Here is a 21621-nt window from a genome sequence, read left to right as displayed (position 1 = left end):
CAGAAAATCCATCCTCTCCTCCAGCTGTCTCCAGAGCTGTGAGGACTGAAACAGAGCAGGAAACACTTTTAGAGATGTCTTTTGGGAGGGACGGGGAACGTGCTCCCAGCAGGGAGATGGGAGGAAGAAGGCACCCTACTTGCTCTCCTTCCACCAGCTGCACCTTACATTCCCCCGCTTGCACAAACTGCTGCATCAGCTGCTTGGTCTGCAGGGATGAACCAAGAGAAGAGAAGTCACAAACGGCACAGCCTAGCCCTACACAAATGCTCCTCTACCAGCTGAGGGACTCAGGTACTCCCTGGGTTTCCAGGATTACACTAAACAGGCCCAAGGGTTTTGCACGCTTGGGGAAGACAAACAGACAGGCCAATGCAACTGGGTCCCTCACTGTATCCTGAAAACAACTGGCCAAAATTAAACATGACTGGGAGTCTTGTGCACCTTTGCAGGATTACAGTACACAGTGCCCTCCCAGGGCACAAGCAACCCCAGCCCTTGCTTCACGCTGGGAGAGCTGCTGGACATGGCAGCAGCTAAGCTCCTCAGACATGCTGGACACTGGTATATTCACCTCTGTGCCCAGCAGCCCCCAGTGCACTGAGATGCTATGATGCTAAAAGTGACGGATCCATGTCTACGCTTGGGACCTCCTGGGGCAGGAGACACCACCAGTGCCTCTGTGATGCTCTGACCTCCCAGGAGGATGCTGACCTGGAAGGCCCTGATCTCCCAGGAGGATGCCGACCTGGAAGGCCCTGATCTCCCAGGAGGATGCTGACCTGGAAGGCCCTGATCTCCCAGGAGGATGCCGACCTGGAAGGCCCTGATGCCCCTTGAGGATGCTGACCTGGAAGGTGCTGTTTATCTGGGACATGGTGCTTTCTCCCCCACTCCAGAGCCCTTCCTTCAGCTCCTCACGTACGTCGGACACGAGGGACTGCTCCAAGAGCTTGGGCCGGCGATCGTTACCCATGAAAGCATCCATGGCTGGCTGCAAAGGGCCCAGTGAGCTCCCTGAGGCAGGCAAAGGGCTGCAAAAAGCTGATGTGGCACCCCGGCATTTACCACCGCCCCTGGGGCCTGCCGCCGGGGCTGGGAGCCGCAGGCTTGGCCGCGGGCCCTGCTGCGCTGCCTGGGACTCAGCCACAGGCTTGGAAATGCCGCCCGCCCTGCCGTAACACCCCCCCCCCCCCCCCAGAAATGAGAGCGGAGGAGAGCGGGTGCCAGCCTTCCCCCCGGCCTCCTCCTCCTCCTCCTCCCCACCGGGCCGGGCTGAGACCCCTCCAGGTGCGGCTGAGGGAGCAGGTGGCAGGGCAGGCCCCGTTGCCATGGCGACGGCAGCCTGCTGCAAGGGCCCCCAGCCCACCATGGGGCGGGGGGTGGTGGGGGGGGAACCCTCAAAACCTGGTTCCTTCCCTTTTCTGGGGTAAAAATAACCACACCTGGGGAGCGCCCCCCACGCTGGCGGGAGGCCTGCAGCAGCCCTCGCACCCGCCGGCACCTTCCCCGTGGCCTTCGCCCACGGCTGGCTGGCTGGCGCCACGGGGATGCAGGCTGTGGGGCTGCGTGTGGGGAGGCCGGTCTAGGGGGCACTTCCCCCACAGGGCAGGTTACCCCAAAATGATCCCAGGGGAGGAAAGGAGCAGGGATCGGCACGGCGCGATGGGCCGGCGGGAGTACGGTGCTGTCTCATGCCGGCAGCTCCCAGAATGCTAAAAACAGGGTGAAGCCGGGTCCCACCGCCGCCCCGAGCAGGGAACAGGGATGCCCAGACCCTGCTTTCCCGCTAGATGGCAAACACTGCCTTTAAAACGGCCTCTAAAGGAACCGTTTTCCTTCCCCTGAGAGAGGAGGCTGAGAAAACTTCCCCAACAGCAAAGCAGGGAGTGAACGGCCTCTCCGAGCGTGGGGGGGAAAGTGCTGGGAGAGGCCGGCCGGTCCAGAGACGCCTGGCCGCGATCCCGCAGCCGTTCCTCGGACAAGGGGAAATCTTGCAGTAACTCTCTGAGAAGCAAAGTCTGGAGCGATTTGGACAAAAGCCAGGTTAGCAGCGGGCAAAGCTCGCGTGCGGTTTGTAACCGGTCAGTCTGGAAGAGGAGAGTGCTTTGGATGCAGGAGCAAGAGGGAGAAATTTGGGAAGTGTGAGAACTTTCCGCTGCGATTTCCGAAGGGAGCAGGGCTGGAAAGAGTCATTGCGACAGCTTGGAAACAGGATGCTTCGACTTTCCATTTTGCAAAGGTTCTTTCTCAATCCAAACCTTGTCCGAGTGACAGAAAGAAAGAACAGCTCAAAATGAAGAAAGACTGCAAGAGCTGGGCCTGTTCAGCCTGGAGAAGAGAAGACTGAGAGGGGATCTCATCAACGTGTACAAGTATCTGAAGGGAGGGTGTCAAGAGGATGAGGCCAGCCTCTTCTCCGTGGTGCCCAGCGACAGGACAAGAGGCAACGGGCAGAAACTGAACCACAGGAAGTTCCACCTAAACCTGAGAAAAAACTTCTTGACTGTGAGGGTGACAGAGCATTGGAACAGGTTGCCCAGAGAGGTGGTGGAGTCTCCTTCCCTGGAGATATTCAAAACCCGTCTGGATGTGACCCTGGGCAATATGCTCTAGAGGTCCCTGCTTGAGCAGGGAGGTTGGACTAGATGATCTCCAGAGGTCCCTTCCAACCTAAACCATTCTGTGATTCTGTGAAAAGGAATAAAAACCAAACAGTTCAAGTTTTCAGGGTCCAGTTTCTTTCTCCATCATTTCTTAAACTGCTTTTGTTTCCTAACTGCCTAGCTTTGCCCTCGTCATAGGAGAACCATCCCTCACCCTGTGCCCATGGGTCTGAGTGTCATGTATATACAAGAGATACTTCTCGTTAACCCTAATAACATCGTGAACTCTGGGATAGCCACAAAGCTAAACCCAGAGGCTTTGCTGGGAATTGAGTACTCTGTGGTTCTTAAGCCAAACGTGTGCTCATTCCTGCTTGCATGAGAGCAAACCCCCAGGTCCATGTGCAAGCCCTTATACCTACATAAATGAAGGAAGAAGGAATGAAGGCCATGCAGGTGGATGTGCCCGCTTGTCTGATGTTTTTTGCCAGCCCAAATGTGTTTCCAGGCTCGTGCGTGTTTGTTTGAACTCAGCCCTAGATCATCTTGTGGTTTCCAGTATTAACCCTGCACAGCAGTTTTCTGAGAGTTTTCTGCCGGCTCTGGAATCACTACAACATTTTTATGCAGTCAAACATGATGCATCATAGTTAATGGAAGAGTTAACCGTAGATAGTAAATATTTAATGCAGACAAATCAAACCAATTAGGCAATGTCGGGGTCTGCTCTGAACACTAATGGAGAGAAATGCATCATATTAATCGGCTGTGTCCGTCCTGTGTAGAGGGCTGCTTCTGTGGCAGGATACAACCCCAGCCGCTATACAGGATCAACAGCCTCCAGCGCCATGCAAGAGTAAAGAGCCTGAATGCAAATTTTCTTAGAGATCCCCTGGGCCACCATGTAGGTAGATTCACCTGGGAGAAGAGAAGAGTCTCAAAAGAAGAAGATTTTGTGTCTAAAACAAAGATCTCTGGATATCTTGCATATGCATGGCTGCTCTCTCTGAGAGAGAGCAGTTCTAGACAGTAGAACAGAAAGAAGTAAATCTTCCCACTGGAAGTACTCCTTGGAGGCCCACAAAGGGACTTTGGGCAGTTCAGCAGTGTGCCACCTGCTTTCATGGCAAACCTGGGGCTCTAATGCTTTGCAATATTTGGATGTGTGCATCAAGAAACACAAACAACTGGAGCGTAGGAGAGACTCTGCCTGGTGAAGGTGCCTCGGGGTGCACTCACTGCACGGCTGTAAAAGGAGCCGTTCCTAGGAACCACCCGGCATGTTAATGAACTAACAGCAGCAGCTATATTTCCTCCACAAAGTGCTAAGGAGCTCCACTCCTGGCAGCATCAGCTCCATTTGCTGCCTCCAGCATTTCCTGCCTGGGGATGTTGTTTGGCATCACTTACTCTGGGATGAGAAGGGTCCTTCAGGCTTCCTGGACGCTTCCTTCAGGAAGGGATTATTACCTCTTCCTCAGCAGGACTGGGAAGTCCCTCTTGGGCCATTTATAGTCAAAGAGAAAACATAAAAAAATGAAAGGAGGAGGATGACTGGGAAACAGAAACTGTGGGAGCTGTCAGGAGCCAGCATGCAGCATGAGACTCAGGGCCACAAGCCTCAGCTAAACCCGCTGTGATAACTACTGAACCGCAAGCATAGCAAGTGAAAAGCCCTTCTGGCTCACTCCAGGAGAGCGAGGCTCCCTGCCAGCGCTTGTGTTGGCATGTGCTGGTGTCTGGGGACTTTGGGATCAGGGCAGAGGCAGTGACAACATGGACAGGGTGGGCTCTGGTGCATCCCCATGGCTAGAAGCTTCCCCATGCCTTTGCCAAAGTCACAGTCTCTGAAGGCAGCAGAGCAAAAACACTTCAGCGCAGATGTGGCTGCATTCCTCTGGCAGGTATGATTTATAGATACAGACGGCTTTGACCCAACAGGATCTATTTGCCTGCCCGACTTGTGTGCCTGCACAGCCACAGCATCAGAGACCATGCTGGTACTCCCCAGGCCATTTAATATTGCCCTAATTGAATATTACCCAACCCCGCGGCTCCTTTCTGACTATTGACCCTACCTCTCTCCTGACCTGAGGACACCAAGGGATGGGTAATTCCCCTTACGTAAGGATGTCACGTCATTGCTGTGACACGTGTCTGATTTCAGCTTTGCAGTCCAGGTCCCAGGAGTTGGTCTGGCCCTTCCCTGTAGGCTCAAGGTTCTAATATTTCCACCCCGGGTGGCTTTCACCAAGCAAAAACACTTCCTGCCTCTGTGTGGCATCTGTAAAGGGTGACAGGCTACCATGAGCAGCAGGCACCCCCTGAGCCCCCTCACCTTGCTTTCTTCCTCCTCCCAGGTCCCTGGGGTATAGAGCCTGCTGTGGTTGTGGTGCTGACTGGTCCTAAGCTAACCAGTAAGCCAGTGGCTCCAGGGCAAACTGGCCAGCCATGTCCCCTCTCCCCTGCAGCAGAGTTACACCATCCACAACCCTCACCTGGTTCTGCCAGGTGAGAGCATCCTTTACCAGAAAGCAGCCAATGATTCGGAGACACCAGTGAAGCTGCACCAAGCTATTCCAGCCAAGGACCTGCGTCCACGAGAGCGGACTCTCATGGGGTCTTAGCCGTGCCTGTAGTGTGGGGCAGTGGCTGCAAAGGCAGACTGGCTGTGCTGGACTGAGCAGGAGGTCGTGGAGCTGTTCATTCCCTTTATGCTGGTTCAGATCCCCCCAGGAGGTGACGGATGGGAGGCACGAGCAGGCAGGGTAGCTGAGGGGGCTGGGGAAATAAGTTTTCTGTTCCCAGAGGTAAGGGATGAGCATCTCCAGCCCAAGCTGGCCTCCCTTGCGGCTGCAGCCCCCTGGCCTCTCAGGGGGTTAAATGCAATAACTCACCATGACACACTTGCTTCTGGAACCATCATGCTGAAATCAGCGTCTAGAACTACACCCTCCAGCTACATCTGTACTAGGAAATCAGCTTTCTGGCCCTGAGGCCAACCGGCATGGCACACAAGGTGCTTGGCCTCAGGTGGTTGTTTGGTGCAGGGCTAGTTGACCTGGGCCAAAACCTGGCAGGAATGGTGCTGAGGATTTTTCAGCATCCTCAGCTGGACAATAGTGTTCCAGCATGCGGGAACATTTACTTCATTTACTTCCATCCCCACAGCTTAATGTCCTGGGATGGACGCTGCTATGTCTTCAGGGGCCACTGGAACGGAAACTCAGACTCCTGCTCATACTGTGGCTAAAGATGCCTCCTGAGCAACAGAACCCATAGGGGCTAAGCCCAATGCAAAAGAACAAACGTAAGGAAACCTAGTACAGTTCATATACCACCATTGCTCGAATGGCAGCCTTCTGTGACCGACATCACAGAAGGGGACATCAGCAGGGATCAAGGCCTCAAAGTTAAGGCAGGTCAAAGGAGACGGCATGGTCTGTGGCTAGACCTTGCAGTGGGTTAGTGGCCTCCACTTCCTGCGGTAGTCTAGCTGTGTTTGTTTATTCCTGTTGCATAAGCGCTTTGCTCTGCTCCGGGATCAGGTTCTGCAATCAATAACATTTTGATCTACCCTTTTTTCTGCACAATCCTTTAAATGCAGCAGTTCCTAAACTGTTGCCAAATGCAGCAGTTCCTAAACTGTTGCCTGAGGGTCTGTGGCAGAGCCATGAAAACCTGATGGGTGATCTGCAGACCTGCTTCATTGATGCAGTGCACTCTGCTCTGTAGGATTGCCTGGAAGCCTGTAAGAGACTTAAGGGCTAGCAGGGGTCTGGAGACCAAAGAAAAGGGTACCGGTACTTGCAGGTTCTTGCTCTCATTTCCTCCTGAAGGCACTGGGAACTGGGGTAGCCATTTCAAAGGAAAAATCTCTGAAAAAATCTGCTGCCTTCACTGGGGCACTCGCGGTAAAGGGAAGTGAAAGTTCCCTGCACATGCTGCAACGCAACCCACTGCCACCACTACTGTAATTCCCCAGTTTAATAATAATCCCCACACCCTTCTCCAAAGCACAGCTGGGATCCTGAAATGAAAACGATCCAGAGAACAATTGCACAGAAGGAGGCCAGGGATCATGGTGATGGGCAGCAGCTGAAACCCAAAGAGAGCATGGCAAGAAGGCGTGCTGCCCAGCCAAGCTGCACTCCTATTGTCAGCAAGGGAAGCTCGGCCTCTTAGTGTCTTTAGGATCTGGAGTTTTGTTGCTACCTGGAGAGCTTCACCAAACAGACACCTGGCTGCATCTGAGCAGGGCCACGGCAGCTTCTCTGCCCTGCAGTCCGGCACTCCTCGACAGCATTTTGGTGTCCTCCATAAGAGAGGAGCAATCAGCACTCCTGCAAGAATGCAGCCACTGACTGGGGCCTGGCTGATATGATGCGAGAGGAGGGAGGGCAAGGCCCTGGGGGTGGGGGGTAAGAGGGGGTTGCAAATGTTCCTTTAAGGATATGAACCTGATTTATAACATTGTGATTCTTTAAACAAGTACACGCAGGGCTGTATAATCTGCAGACCTGAGCAGATTGTGAAAAGGCTGATGAAATGCTGAGTTCTGCCTTGATCATTTAGTTTTGCCTTTAATTTTTTGCTTTGAAGATAGTTACCGGACTGAGTATGTGTATCTTGTACCCAATAAAGACATTAGGAGCCCTTTAATCTACTGCTGTGTAACCAGCATCTTATTTTACTGCAGAGGTAAACAACGTCAGTGTGAGATATTTGCTGTGCGTGGCTCAGAGCTTACTGCAAAACATCCTTGATTAGCTGTGAATTATTCACTGGCGTTCACTCACTGTGGGCTTAGCAAGGGTCTCGTCCCACCTGGCTGTAAACCAGGTGGCTTTCAGCATCCTCACACAGGCCATGCACAATCTGGTGACAACCTGACAACCACACTTAGAGGATAAGGTATATTTTCACAGTGGCACTAGAGCCAAAGCCAGGGAGTGGCACTAGGGACTGTGTCTGGAGCACCAATGTGATGCCGCCCTCTATTTCTCGCCACGGGGCTGGAGCATAGTTTGGAGTGAGACATCAAGCAGCGGATGAAGGGGTCCATGCAGGGCTCAGGGCTATCAGCCCTGAGCTGATGCAGGACAGAAATGTGTGTACCATCTTGGGAGCTTAAAGAAGAGTAGCAGAGACGTGCTAGGATGGGGATTTCGGCTTCCTCCTATGCTCACTGTGTGCAAATCCTTTTACCATGCGCTCCAGGGTGCATTCAAAGGCATCATGTGCTCAGCTCCTCTGGCATCCCCACAAACACCTCTTTTGCTGTCAGAGGTTCGGGAGGCATTTTGATTTTGCTCAGTATTTGTGCGAGAAGAGCAAAGAAGGACTCCCAGAGTGGCAGGAGGTGAGGCTTGTGGACTCATCTCAGCACATCAGAGTCCTTGAGATAGTGCCTCCTGCAAAGACAAGCTCTGTGCAATCAAAGCAGAGCTCCCTGGCCTGGAGGAGCATGGCGGTCACTTCCCCTCCTTTAGGACAGTAGAGGGGAAAGATGGAGCTGATGCGTTTGCAGTGGCCAGTGCCAGCACTCAGCATGATGGCTTGGGTTTCCTGCACACTGCAAGGATCATAGCACTCAGATTACAGGTACATGTCAGCCATGCGTGCAAGTCCAAGCTATGCAGGAATCATCATTATTATGGATGGTGTTTAAAGACTCAGACCTACTCTGAGCCCCAAAACAAAAGCTAATCCCCTCCCTAAAGAGTTTTCAGTCTCCTCTAAGTAGACGAGGCAGGCCACAAGTGGGAGAGTAGATCTGCCACCCCTCTACCCCATTTTTCCTGGGGGAAATGGGTGTCTTGACAGAAGATAACCATGCATGTTCTTGCCCCTCCAGAAACGGTACATGGGATGCAGTAACTGGTGCTGCTAAAGACTTAAGAGGAGAGCAGGCATCACTCAGAGCAGCCCCTTACTCTGTGCACGGCTCTGAGCCTTGCTGTGTTCACTGCATGCATCCCTGTCATGAGAAATTCCTTTAATTTCAAAAAAAAAAAAAAAAAAAAGCTTAAAATGTGGTAGAGTGACCCATCAGCAATTTTCTATGCCACAGTCAGCTCCTAAGGTGGTCCAGGCTGCTCTGAAACACTATACCAGCCCTGCTACCTCAGCCTCCCTGGGCAGCAGGGATGAACCCTTTCTTTACTGTAAGGAGCTGGAAGGGCCCATCACTGTGAGCAAACAGTAGCACAGGGAGTGCATAAAAAGACTGCACAAACTCATCCATCATGCCCTGAGTCCTGGGCCCCCCTGGATGGCTGAATGCCCACAGGCACGGTCCTTTCCAGCTTACTTTTCTCAGCTGCCAGCTCCTGTTGGGCTCCAGGATGTGCTAACACATGCGTGCAGCCAGGAACGGTGGTGGATAGCCTTGGACTCTGCCCATCCGAACAAAAGAAAGAAGAGGCTCGGCGGTGCCTTCCTTCTCTTTCCCAGTGGGTGGCTGGCTTTTTCTGCTCGCTGGGATTTTTTGGAGAGGCAGGATCATTTGGTTCAGCATTGTTCAGGCAATGCTGGGAGCCAGGGGAGTTCTTGCCCTGCAGGATACCAGGTCAAAGGGCCGTCACACTCCCTCCCAGACAAAGCTTACATCTCTATCTGCAGCCGCGCCACTTCCTCAGGATGTGACAGGCATTCAGTAGGTGAAAACCTCCCAGGGACGAAGGACAGGGCTGCCTTGCAGTGCTCTGCTAGCCCAGCACTGCTGGTACCCCTCATCCTGGCACATACCCCCCATTTCCTAAATGCAGACCCTGTCCACTCTCCTGGGACCCCTCAGTCCTGACTCTGTTATCCTTGGCCTCCCTGCACATCTCAGCACGAATGTGCAACTGTTCCCCATCCTCAGCCAGGTGTTTGCTTCCCACACGAGTGCTAAACCTGATCTCTGCAGTCCTGGTGCATTTTAATTAAACCAAAGCTTCCTTCTTGCCCACACAGTTGCTTTGCCCGGTAAATCTTGCCCAGAGGGGTGCATCATGAGGCACATGGGAGTGGGAGGAAGGACGCAGGTGGAGATGCCATTTGATTTTGGCAATACCAGAGGAGGTGAGGATTAGTGAGGCAGGTGGATAAGTCAGAGCGTGAGGGTATGCTGCAGCAGGGTGTTTTGAAAGGGCAGTGATTAGGGTCCTTGGTGCTTCGGAGAGCTGCTTGGGCACCCAGTGAGGCTGGGTGTGGGATAGTAACACGAAATGTGGGAGCAGGTTAATGACATTCACTGATAACTCAGAGGAGTGTCAGAGTGTCTTACAGGAGGAAATGAGTGCAATAGATATGGGATGAAATTTAGCAGTGCAAAGGGCATAGGACACAGCCTAAGGATGGCTGTCCTGGGTCAGGGCAGAGGCCATATCACTCTAGATCTCTCTTCAGCAGAGACCACTACTAAATACATAAGAAAAAGCACAAGAAACAGAGTAAACCAGAGTTATCCTTCTCTGCTATCCCCTCTCAGCTTCCAGCAGTCACTAGCACAGGAACTTGCCCAGGTGGAGCTTGCCTGGGCCCCGGGGGTTTAATGGGCAGCAGTGTACCTACCCTGATGCGTTTGACTAGTGCCTGGCTGAGCATCTGGCTCCTCCAGGACCCTGTACTGCAGGTGTCCGTGATTTATCTACACAGAGTGTGAGGAGGAGACTCCTATTTCTTTTAAATTTGCAACCTGATCATTTCAGGGATGGACACGGATCATTTCAGGCCTGTGGACACCATGAGCGCAGGAGCAGCTGGGCTGGTCCTGGGAGCACTGCAGTGGGACAACAGGAGGTTTCTAGCTGTCAGGGGACAGGGTGCTGGGCTGGCCTTCCAGGAGCAGGAGGAGGAGGTTTTGAAAGACCTTCATGGTTCCCACGGGGGCCAGCACATTTCCAGGTGAGTCCTAGTGTAACTGCCAGCACCAGGAAAGAGGAGATGAGGCCAAGTGGGCTTCAGTGCTAATCTCGCAGTGCATAGGCCAGAAGCTCCTGGGCCTGCTCCCTGGGACCTTGCAACAACTTCCCCATGTAGTTCAAGAGCCTAGCTAAGACAGCCGCTCTGCTTGGAGCCTCCTTTATTGTCCCATCACTCTGACTACTCTCCTGAGGCCTCTCCTCTCTGTTTCCTGTAACAAAGGATCTGCAAGCAAGTCCATCCTCAGCAGGGCACACAGCCAGTCTGCCTTATCAGACACAGAAGAGCCAGCCAGGGACTTTCCGCTTTTCGCTCGTATGCCCTGGTAGGAATATCAGCCTGATACATCGTTTGCTTCAGAGACTTCCCCGGCTCTCCTGTCCTGTGCTGCCTTTGACCTGCTGGCAGCTCTACCCGCACTCACTCTGGATTTGCTCTCTCTGACTACTTGTTCCTGGCTCTGGTCATCCTCTGCCTGGAAACCCCTGGGAAGGCTGGGAATGAAAACACTGCCTCTGGGGCAGCACACATCCCTCGATCCATGGGGGAGACCCCGAAGAACCAACCGCCATGGCCTCCTCCAGCTCCCTTTTATCACTGTGGTGTCCCTACAGCCAAGAAAAAAGCTCGCCTGGGGATTTCTGCATTTGACTCCTTGTCCATCTTGTCTCTAATGGCCCGTATGAGTGTGGCACGGAGCTATGGACTTTTTTGAGACAAGAGCTGGTACCCAGTTTAGCTCTCTTTGCTTTCAGAGCAAGCCCTTGGTAGCAGAGTAAGGTCAAAACCTTGTCCCTAACCTGCCCTCCATCCTTACATACACTGTTTGGGAAGCGAAAGCCAGCATCCCAAAGAGGAACAGCAACACCAAGCAGATTGGGACAGCTCAGATTGGAAAGTACTGGCCCAGGAAAGGAAATTATCAGTACTGTGGACCCAGAAGGCTTGTTTGACTGTGATCAGTAATACCTTTCAAGGAGAGAGATCCAGCCCTAGGAGGAATTCCCTCCTGGACTGAGGGATGAGCAGAGAGAGCAATGCTCTGCTCATGAGCTATGAGAAGAGAGAGCAATGACCCTACTGACAACCAGCCAGAGCTCTTGTAAAAAAGCACCATGGGGTCACATTTGCAGGGCTGGGGTTAATGCCCTGCCTGGAAGGAGCAGCTCTTTGCTTGTATTTGCCTGCATGCAGAACGGGAAAGGCTGCAGCCTCCAAATGGATGATGCAAGTGAAGCAAAGCCCCTAGAGAGAGCCAGGAGCTTCTGCTCTGCATGGGCTTGTCCCAGCAGTCAGCACAGCCTGTGATGAATGGCCTGGCATGTTCTGGTACACCACAGCGCCCCAATATTTACTTTAGACAGTTGCAGCAAAAGGGAGACAAATGAGATTCAGAGAAACTCAACCTGCTCTTGACCCCTTCTGTCTCCATTTACATGTCTCTTTTCTCCTCCAAGGCCATGTCTCTCTTGTTTAGGAGTGTGTCTGGCTTCTGGTCCTGTGCCAGATGTTTCCCCCTCCAGCCATTCCTCATTCTGTTAAAGTGCTGAGCATGATCACTTCAAGGCCTGTTTTGGTCAAAATGCTCTAGACTCGGATGCGTTTCACCAACCAAACATCACAGCCTCCATTTAGACCTACCTACTGGGCCAGGCAGTGCAGATCTCCTGCCAGCCAAACTCTCACGACTGCCTCCCACTTAAAAATCCTCATTTCAAAATCTCACAAGGGTGGAAATAAACGACCAGGTGGATGGGTCCTTCTCCGAGCTCTTTAGAGAGAAAGAAGAAGCACTGTAGAGCTTCCCTCTCCCCAAGACATTGAGTCCTGCCCCTGCTCTGACCATGGGGTTGCATGTCAAGAGCCTAGCAAACACGGCCTTCAGCAGCCACGTTTCGGGAAGGAGCTTGTGCTCGGGGCCTCTATGTTTTAAAGAAATTTCCTTGCTCAGGAGTACTTTCCATGGTGGGGTGGGACGAGGGGTGCTGCAGATAAAGGAGCCAAAGGAGAGGCAACTCTGGAGGCCAGCACAGTGGCATGGCTCCATGCTGCAGCCACACAGCAGTGTGGTGGGAGCTGGGACCCCAAAAGGCCTCCTTTGAGAGAGCAAAAGAGTTTGTTACACAGCTGTCTCCCACTCTCCATTTGCACAGCATGTTTGATGAAAACCTGCGTGTATGTATGTGCAGCATGCACACGACGTGAACCAGAGACACCCACCCTAACGCAACGCAGATCTCATGCCCTCTCTAAGCTCCTCGTATCTTCTTAAGGCTTTGCACCAGGGCTCGCTCAAAAGCCTGGGGGAAAGGAAAGCAAGAAATGTGATCTGTTTTGGGGTGAGACAGCACCCTCCTGTTTGCTGGCTGGGCGAACCGCTCCATCTGGGGCAGAGCAAGCAGTGGAGCAAGGTGTGCCCAGCGCCTCCCGCACAGACGCACGCCTGCCGTTTGGAATAGCAGGCCAAAACACTCATCTCTGCCAGGATTCCTCCAGCAGCTCTGTGGGGAACCTAGCCCTGCAAGGAAAGGTGGTCTGGAATACATTTGGTGAGATGGGAACAGCGTGTCCTGCCAGCCAGCTCTCCCACTTCAAACCAGCCTTTATTTATCTCTGAACGAGGCACCACAGCTGCTTTCAAAAGGCATTTCATGCTAAAATCTTTGGCTTTACATTTCCCCTGAAGAGCTCTTTTCTTTTCTCTCTTTGGGTTGCTTTTTTTTCCAAACTCAAGTCTCAAACTGTGCTGGTGAAACAGATCTAAAGCTGCCAAAATCCTTGCCACCAGCACAGTAGCGCGTGGCCCAGATGGTCCCAAGTGACAGCAAGGATGTCATTTTTCACGACTGACAACTTTCACTCTGCTGTTGGCGTCTGCACAGCCCGCTTGGCTTCAGAGCGATTCGAGGACATGATGCAAGATCTGCTTCCTTCAGCCAGGCCTGCCAACCTCTTTGCTTGCTCTCGAGGCAGCTTTGTCCCATGGCACTAGGTCAGTTCCTGAATTTGCACCGGGGAAGAAGGGCTTCTTGTGGCCATGGGGTGCCTTATGTCACACATCCAAAAGATGAGTGAGGGATTCAGAGTGTGAGTCTTCCCTTCCACCTCCACCTTCTAGAGGGGTCCCCAAGATCATGTTCCCCGTGACTTCATGCAGCCCTCAGAGAAATACCATAAGCCAGAGAAAGCCCACCTCTCCCACTGGGAACCCCATAGAACAGAATAGTCCAGTACTACTTAAATCTTTCTAGCAGGTGCTGGTCTAACTGTAAAAGTTTCCAGCAATGAAGACTTCGCATTTCTCCAGCTGCCTCTTCTGGATAGATGGAATTTCCCCATAATGTATGCCCCCAAGGTCTCCTGTGATTTCATGTCCTACTGAAAGTAAACTCAGAAAGTAGTTCCTGCACTTCCGCTTCGTAGCAGCCTTCTATAGCTTTGGAGAGCATCTTATCTGTTACTGGAAGCTTCTTGCCTCCAGGGTAAACCGAAGCTCCTTCAGTCCATGCTTGGAGGCTGGTGTGTCCAGACCTCTTCTCCACTGCAGCCCTCCTAAGTGAGGTCACACCTTTCCAAAGCCCAGATGTGCCATCCCCTGCTCTTCTCCAGGACCACCTCTCCCATCAAGAGTGGATTTCAAAACTCCTGCAACACAGGATCACTCATGAGTGGCACCCAGGATCCTCGCTGAACACAGCTCAGAGGTAAACCAAAACAGTGGTCCCTGAATGAGGGAAGGGGACACTGACAGCAGGCTACAGGACTTGTACCCCCTCTTCCACATCCCAATAGCTGCAATGCTGTTCCCATTTCTCCTGTCACCACTGTAACTGCTTCCAGGTCACGCTGCAGATCTGAGTGCTTCTTGGTACAAGGCTGACTCACTGGCTTTTTATGGTGATTATTTGCTTCGGTCCACACTAGCACAGTTTTTAACTCTGATCCCACAGCATGCCAGGAGATGCTCATTTTTGACACAAATGACTTGCATTTGATTTCCTATCAGTAGGGCTAGTTATTAGTCTAGCTTGAAACCAGGCCAAGGTGGGGAGAGCTTCCCTCCAACCATCCGCCATCGTGCTTTAAAATATCTATGGCTCCTAGTGTCTGTGCTGAGATATGGGGCAATGCAACCCAAACAGGGCAGATCATCCCTACCCCAAGTGAGAAATGGCAACGAAACCCGGCAGCTCTGCAGCCTCCAACATTGGGAATTCCCTGGAGGTAGCTGGCCTTGGTGGGGGGAGAGGCAGATGCTGGAGAATTGCGCAGCAGCCGGGAAATGAAACCAAGCACTGAGAAGAGGGTGAATCTGTAGCTGTAGCGTATCTGGGACACTTCTGCTTTTGTTCTTTGCAATGCAGTGGCTGTCATCCATCACTGTAAATACTGACCAGTGCCTTTCCAAAAGCCACATCAAATGAATAAAAGGTGGTGGTGGGAAACTGCAAGTTGCAGGGTCTTTCAAGGAAAATGCTTGAGTTCCTTGCCAAAGACCACCTCAGAAGCTCAGAAGACTCCCAATAGCAAATCCTCCCTCTCTGGAGCATCATCTCCCCAGAGACAGTGGAAACTGATGTCTCGATAGTTTAAACAAGATTAATGAATGTGTACATAAACAAAGTTGCTAGCAATGTGGGGACAGTCAGTGCACAGCCTAGCATAAGAGGGGTTTTCCCAGGCAAAATGTCTGCAAGCAGGAAATCTTGCCTTCTGTGGGAAAACAGAGAAGAGCAAGAAGTGTTTGGTGGAGGAGGCAGACTGAAGGCTGCGGAGGGTAAGCCTCCCAAGCCAAGCAGCCGTACTGCACCTTTAGTCTTGCTACAAATCTGCACTGAGACAACACAGCTGCCTAGGGACTAAAATCTCTCTGGTCAGTCACAAAACGGCCACCACACAGGCAAAGCCTGGGGCAGAGTGGACCAGTGGCAAACCGACATCACTAGACTCACCAGAAGACTCCTTTTTATCCCCGGACTCTATGTCACAGATAGTCTTTGCAGAAAGGCTCTTTCAGCAAAAGCCAGAACCACCCCACATCCCACCCTCATTCGTGAGGGGCAGGGAGGGCTCCAGTCCCACTTATGGGCTCCCCTGGTCTCCCCTGAGCCACCTGCCTCCCCCTGCTCTACCTTTGATGGAGACAACCCACACGAGGAGGACGGGGAGGTGTCCTGGAGCAGAGCCTCCTCAGCTCACAGAGGACCCACATGATCTCACTTCCCAAATACTGGCAAGAAAGGCAGAAACTGGGCACCACAGGGTTCAGCAGATAGCGGGACAGAAGACCCCAGAATTAGACCTTTGCACTAGCTAGAGCTGAACAAAGATCCCAGGAAGACCTTCTGAGTGTGTCTTACAGCTAGCAACCCTCTGGCAGAAGTGGGGCTTATCCCAGCAGACCTTCTGCAGCTGAAATGGAGCAACCTTAAGGCAAGCCTTTAAAGTGTATAGGCTGGAGGTAATTCCAAAGAATTCCTGGCCTTACATGTCAGAGATGGCTGTCAGGGAGGCCACACTCATGTCTTCCCAGCCCCAAGGAGCAAGTGAGCTTGCAAGTGAAAGGAGAGTTCCTGGGGCAAACCCAGGCTTTTGAATCCCAGATGGCCCCAGCTAAGTTCCCAGCCTCTATATCTCCCTTTCCCTGGCCCAAACCTATCCTGAGGACAGGTCCTGCAATGGCCCAGGGCTTGAGGCATGAGGAAACGCTCCTCTGGGCTCATGGCTTGATCCAGGACAGTGACACATGCATACAGCCAACAGTCCCAACCACATTGCGACTACCACTGATTTACAAGCTCTTAGTGAACCCAGGTTGGAGGTAGAGCAAACAGGGCCCATGCCTTTTTCATTTTCAGGCCAGAGTGTCTTGCCTTGGGCAAAGAGCAGACTCAGGAACAGCTACTGAGGTGCAGCATGATTTATTCCCCACATCCCATGGCCAGGTGAAACAAGAGCAATCCAAGCTTGTCAGGAACTCTCAAACGCCTGTGCTGATTTATAGTTCAGCACGCAAATTCCAGATAAGCTCACCTACGGCCCAGCTGGGCTAAGCACAACATCAGGAGGGAAAGGTGGGGAACAGCACAACAAATGTCACTGAGCCTGCCATCACTGCCTGCTGGTTTATGGGGAGGGATGGTTAATGGGGAAGGTACTTTCCAGGGAGATTCCTGGCAGCAGGACAAGTCTCTTATTTGTTTGTCCTCTTGGTTTTCTCTTTAATCTTCAGGTGTTACTGCTACTGTGTGTAGCAAGATGAGTACATCTGAGAATAGAAAGGATGGCCAAGCTCGGTTCCCCACCTCCCTTCCAAAGGGCAATCTGAGCTATGGAATCGGGGCCTGTCCCAGGCAATAATGCACATGGCTCATGGCTGAGCCTACACTTCAATGAGCTGGAGTACCAGCTCCTTGTAAATGCACAGAACTGAGCCCTACATCGGTGCAAGATATGCCTATATCAGGCAACTTCTAGGTTCAGTTTGGCTCCAGGGACCTGAACCACACTTTGAGGTTGGGTCAGGAAAAGCACTTCGATCCCCTGCTCCAGTCCCGGGGATCAGCAACCAGGTAGCCAGATCACACCAGTGCGGGAGAGGTCTCCAGGGCGCTTCCCGTTGCATGGGAGAAGAGGAGGAATCTTGGCCCTTCCCCTGTCAGGAGGCCTGGCAAGGCTCTGCTGCTGCTCCTGCCCTCTGGTAAACGCTCTTGCACTGCTTTACACTGCACTCCCCAAGCACGAGCCAGCTTCTGGAATCAGCCTTTGAGGGAATTCAGACCAGCTCTCAAGCACCCCAATCCCCCCACATCCCTTCTCCTACAGGCCAGGCTCTACCTGCATCTTCCCAGCCTCAGGAAAGCCTAACCCCTGTGAAGGAGACTGTGGTGATAACCCCAAGTCCTATGTGCAACACATGGATGGGGATAGGCCTTAATCATGGGAAACCCACCTCCCTGCTTCGTTTGGGTTATTTCTTTGTTTGGAAGGGTCTGACCAAACATTCAGACACTGAAGGGCAGAGTGAAACCAAAAAGCTGAGGAACAAAACTAAAAGCTGTGGTCTGGGATGGGTTCTCCACAGATCCAGGAAGGGAGTGGGAAGTCCCAGGCCCAGCATTTCTGAGCAGGTGAGTGAGGTATTGCCAGCCACCACTGTTGGTGGGCGATGAGAGCCGGATCGTAAGCTGGGTCATCAGCAGGACAGGGCTGGGTGCACAGGGAGCAGCTCATGCAGTGCTTTGGGGTCCTCAGCTCCAGCTGGCCATGGGATGCTCCCTCCCCGCCCAGGAGCAGCCATCCTGCCCTACAGGCTCCCTGGTGCAGTCGTCTGCCCATAAAATGGATGGATTTGCCTGGGCCCTCTGCTCTCCTGTGCCAACATGGAACCTGCCAGCCAGGTTCAGTGCTCATGCCAAGGGAGCTGTGCCCATGGAGAGCAGCCCCTTGCCATGGCACCAAGCAGAGAAAAGCACCAGTGCGGGTAACAACCAGCACTGCCATGGGCAAACGTGCTTGGGGACACGTTCGCAGCTTCTGCAGATACCTGTGCACCAGCGAGCAATGTGGAGAGGTCTTGTGAGGGCCACGGGAGTCTTTAGCATGCTGCCGATGCTGCTCACCTCACATTCAGCTGCATTCAGGGGAGGGTGCAGTTTGGCACAGGGACAAGCCTCTTCTGCTTCAGGCCTGGCTGGGCCCTCCGTCCAAAGAGGAGGTAGGGACTTTTCTCTTCTCGCAGATTTGCTGTGGTCAGTTATTACCACATGGGTTGGTACTGACTGCGGGTGCTGGGAGCTGTGCTAGCCAGAGGGTGGGGAGGAAGTTCCTCCACGCTCCTACACCACTGTGCCTTGCAGCTCCTTATCAGAGGGGTCAACACTGTCCAGCTCCAGGTAGACAACAGAACAGCTCAGCAGCAGAAGATGGTTGGATCAGAGCTCTCCAGTCACTCCAGAAGCAAATTTTGCAACATGGGGTGCCTTTGCTATGGACCAAACACTACCTTTTCTCCTACCTCCTAGCTGGGAATGCCACTAGGGTGGACCCTAAGACTTCAGCTGGGTAGATGGTGCCTGCTGTGTCATGTGAATACAGCCTGGGAAGCACCCGACACAGCTTTCACCACACATGGGAGAGTCAGGAGGGCTCTCCTGATCCCAGCTGTGAGACCTGGGGGGTCAGAGAACAACCCAGAGCATGTTTACTTTGCTTTCATAGATGCAGCCTTGCTTCTCTTTTGTGGCCTTGCACAGTCAGCAGGCAAGCGGTTGTTTTGTTAGCTCCTCTGGAAAGCTTTTTGGTTACAATATCTTAGTCCATGACATGAGAAATAAGGGTCCCAGACATGGATAAAAGACTGTGTGTGATTTGATCCATGCTCCAGAATACCTCAAACTGATCCATGCAACATAACCCTGGATCTTCTGAGGGCATGTCACCATCGTACTGCAATGGATCCTGATCCTGCCACACTGAATCCTGCGAGTGGGGTGATGTTAAAAAATGAATGGGACAAACATGGTGGGAGAGAGAAAGAAACAGGAGGACTTGGAAGATGTCTACTGAGACTTGCTCTTGGCTGGGACCCAAGGTTTTTGACACAGCAGTGATTTGCCACTTTCTTCAAGGAAAGTGGCTGCTTCCCTCCAAAGAGGGTTTTTTTACAAGAAGAACTCAGTCTGCAGTTTACTTAGTACAGAGCCATGCTGTTTTTTGGCAGATTTCCAAGAGACAGGCTCTGCAGTGGGGTCAGCTGCTGCAGGGCTGGAGGAGGAACACCCAGCCAGGCCACATATCTTCTTTAGCCCTGGCTGAGCTGGACCAGAGGGCTCTGCTCGATAGGATAGAGTCTCCTCCTGTCCTTGACAGTTGGTCCATCACCCAAGGGTCAGGGCAGCCTGCTAGCAGAGCTGGGGCCCAGGTCACCACAGTCCTTAGCAACAGAAAAGACAAGATTTGTGATGTAGCAGGGATTTGTGATGTACGGCTGCATTGCTGAGATGGACACCTTTACTGGCCCAAAAGAGCTGAGATCCACAGGCTTTGCAGCCACACTCTTACAGGGAACTTGGCCAAACAGCCCTGCAAATCCTGATGGAAATAGGGGAACCTGCCTCCAGTGTCAAGGAGGTTGCTGCAAGCCCCTTCTCCCTCAGCTTCACAAGGAGCTGGGCCAGGCCCCAGAGCACCATGCTCTTTGCCAGAGTAGCCTCCAGCCGAGGATGAACCTGATCTTTCTCAGACTGGCTGCCGCAGTCTCCTCCTGCCGCCTCTGTCCTGCTCTGGGACCCTGGGCACCAGCTGCAGCAGCTCAGCCCAAGCATCCTCCTCCTCCCCAAGCATGATCCCTCACTGGGTCATCGAGCGAGCAGCAGGAAGGCTCCTGCCAAAACAAGCACCAGCCATTCTCCTTTCCCACTCCTGCTGTTTGTCTTGGCCTCTCTTCCCCTACCAGCCATCTTCCTCTTCCTCCTCCTCCTCAGGATTGGGTTTCTGGAGCTGTCAGTAAAGCTAATGATCTGGGGCAGAGCTGATGCAAAGGCTCTGGGAAAGCAAGAGACAGCAGGTCCCAGGGCATTGCACGTGCTCAGATACCAGAGAGGCGGGCCCGGCAGGGGGAACACAATGGGAACCAAAACCCCTGCCACCAAACCAAGGGAGCCAGCAGACCAGGAGAGAAAAAGGGCCTCCCCTGGGTTGGACAGCCCAGCTTCTGCACCACCGTGGGCACCATCCTCAGGACAAATCAGTGGCCTTGTAGGCTCCTTTGCCTGGGGACGCTTGTTCACTGCAAGGTGCTGTGCCTCTGTCCAGCAGCCGTGGCGGTCATGATCCCAGCATCCACCCACTACACATAGCCATGGGCAGGGGAACCCCAGGAGATACAAATGCCCTCTCAAAGCACTAAAGCCCCGCAAAGCATCCAGCCCAGCTGGAAGCCCATCTCACACTTTGCCCTGCCCTGTGCTGCCCTGCCCTGGCCCCTGCAGAGGGAAGTCCTGTTTACAGGCCAGCTGCTATAAACCCCAGCTCTTTCTGAGCGGGTCTCCTGTTCACCACAAAGGTGCTTTGTACTTCAAAGGGGACGGTGACCAAGCCACAGCCAGTCGAACAGAGCAGGCTGCATCCGTACCTGCCCTGGACTATTCCTGCCTCCCGGGCCAGCTGGCACAGATCAGTCCACGTCGGTAACATGAAACTTCCCCATCCTCCAAGCAAGAGGATCGCATCCCTCCTGCCTCTCAGGAATGGTCCTGGGGCCTCTCACTTCCAGACTATGCCCAGCTCAGTACTGGGCAATGCCAGCTGGCTGGGAACAAAACCATGCCGGGGTAGCGCTAATGATTTAACTGCATGAACAGTCTTGTTTGACACCACAGCCTTTGGCAGCAAGAGCATGGTGTGCAATGGTGGCAAGCAGTGGTGTCTGCTGGCTGTGCCTAACGCTACTTGCACTCGTTTGGCTGATGCTTTCATACAGCAAAGCAGTTTTATTCAAACTTTGCATGGCCTGAATGAGAGGGAGGTTTCCAGGACGACGCAATGCCACTTTGGGACAGCAGGTCCCAGGGCAGACTGACTTGTCTTGAGAGACATCGTTATCCACAGTCCCAGGGCACAAACCCAGGAGAGCCAGGGTGCAGGGGCAAAACGGCCAGGGACTCCCAGCTCACCAGTGACATGGGGCAGGAGCCTGTGGTTGCCCTCTATGCCTTGTCCTCGGGTAGGTCCAGAAGCAGGGGCACTGGGGTCTGTAGCAGCCTCCATTTCCCCAAAATCTCTTTCCTGTCCCTGGCACCCCAACCTATAGCCAGCACTGAACCACCAGGGGAATCAGAAGATCTGAGTCAAGGTGTGCCTCAGCTTGCCTTTGACGCAAAGGCAAACCTCCTGTTCCTTTAGTTCTGCAGCAGGTGCTACTGTTTGGCATCTGCGCTCTTTCCCCGTCCCTGCTGTCCACCACCCGTCAGAGCACTCCCGCGCCTGCGTGACCCAAGCTGTCTGCCCACACTCCCGACAGCAGCCCACACCGCAAGCTCTGCCGCCTGCCAGCTGGGGACCGCTGACCTGGCAGCCGCACGGGGGGATTGTAGTGGTTTGG

General features: G+C 53.2%; 1 protein-coding gene across 8 annotated transcripts in view; it reads left to right on the top strand.

The window, feature by feature from the left end:
• Nucleotides 1–2723, top strand: part of LOC138064154 (interleukin-11 receptor subunit alpha-like) — a 43440-nt gene extending 40717 nt beyond the window's left edge. For all 8 annotated transcript variants that reach the window (XM_068925472.1, XM_068925467.1, XM_068925465.1 and 5 more), the window contains one exon: nt 4–2723. In XM_068925472.1, coding sequence (XP_068781573.1) covers nt 4–401 — 398 coding nt within the window. In that variant the 3' untranslated portion in view covers nt 402–2723. The remainder of the gene's footprint in view (nt 1–3) is intronic.
• The last annotated feature ends 18898 nt before the right edge of the window (nt 2724–21621 follow it).

The sequence above is a fragment of the Struthio camelus genome, chromosome W (assembly GCF_040807025.1).
Source record: "Struthio camelus isolate bStrCam1 chromosome W, bStrCam1.hap1, whole genome shotgun sequence".
NCBI classification, from domain to species: Eukaryota; Metazoa; Chordata; class Aves; order Struthioniformes; family Struthionidae; genus Struthio; species Struthio camelus.
The sequence above is the reverse complement of the archived record's forward strand: the minus strand, read 5'-3'. Positions and strand labels throughout refer to the sequence as shown.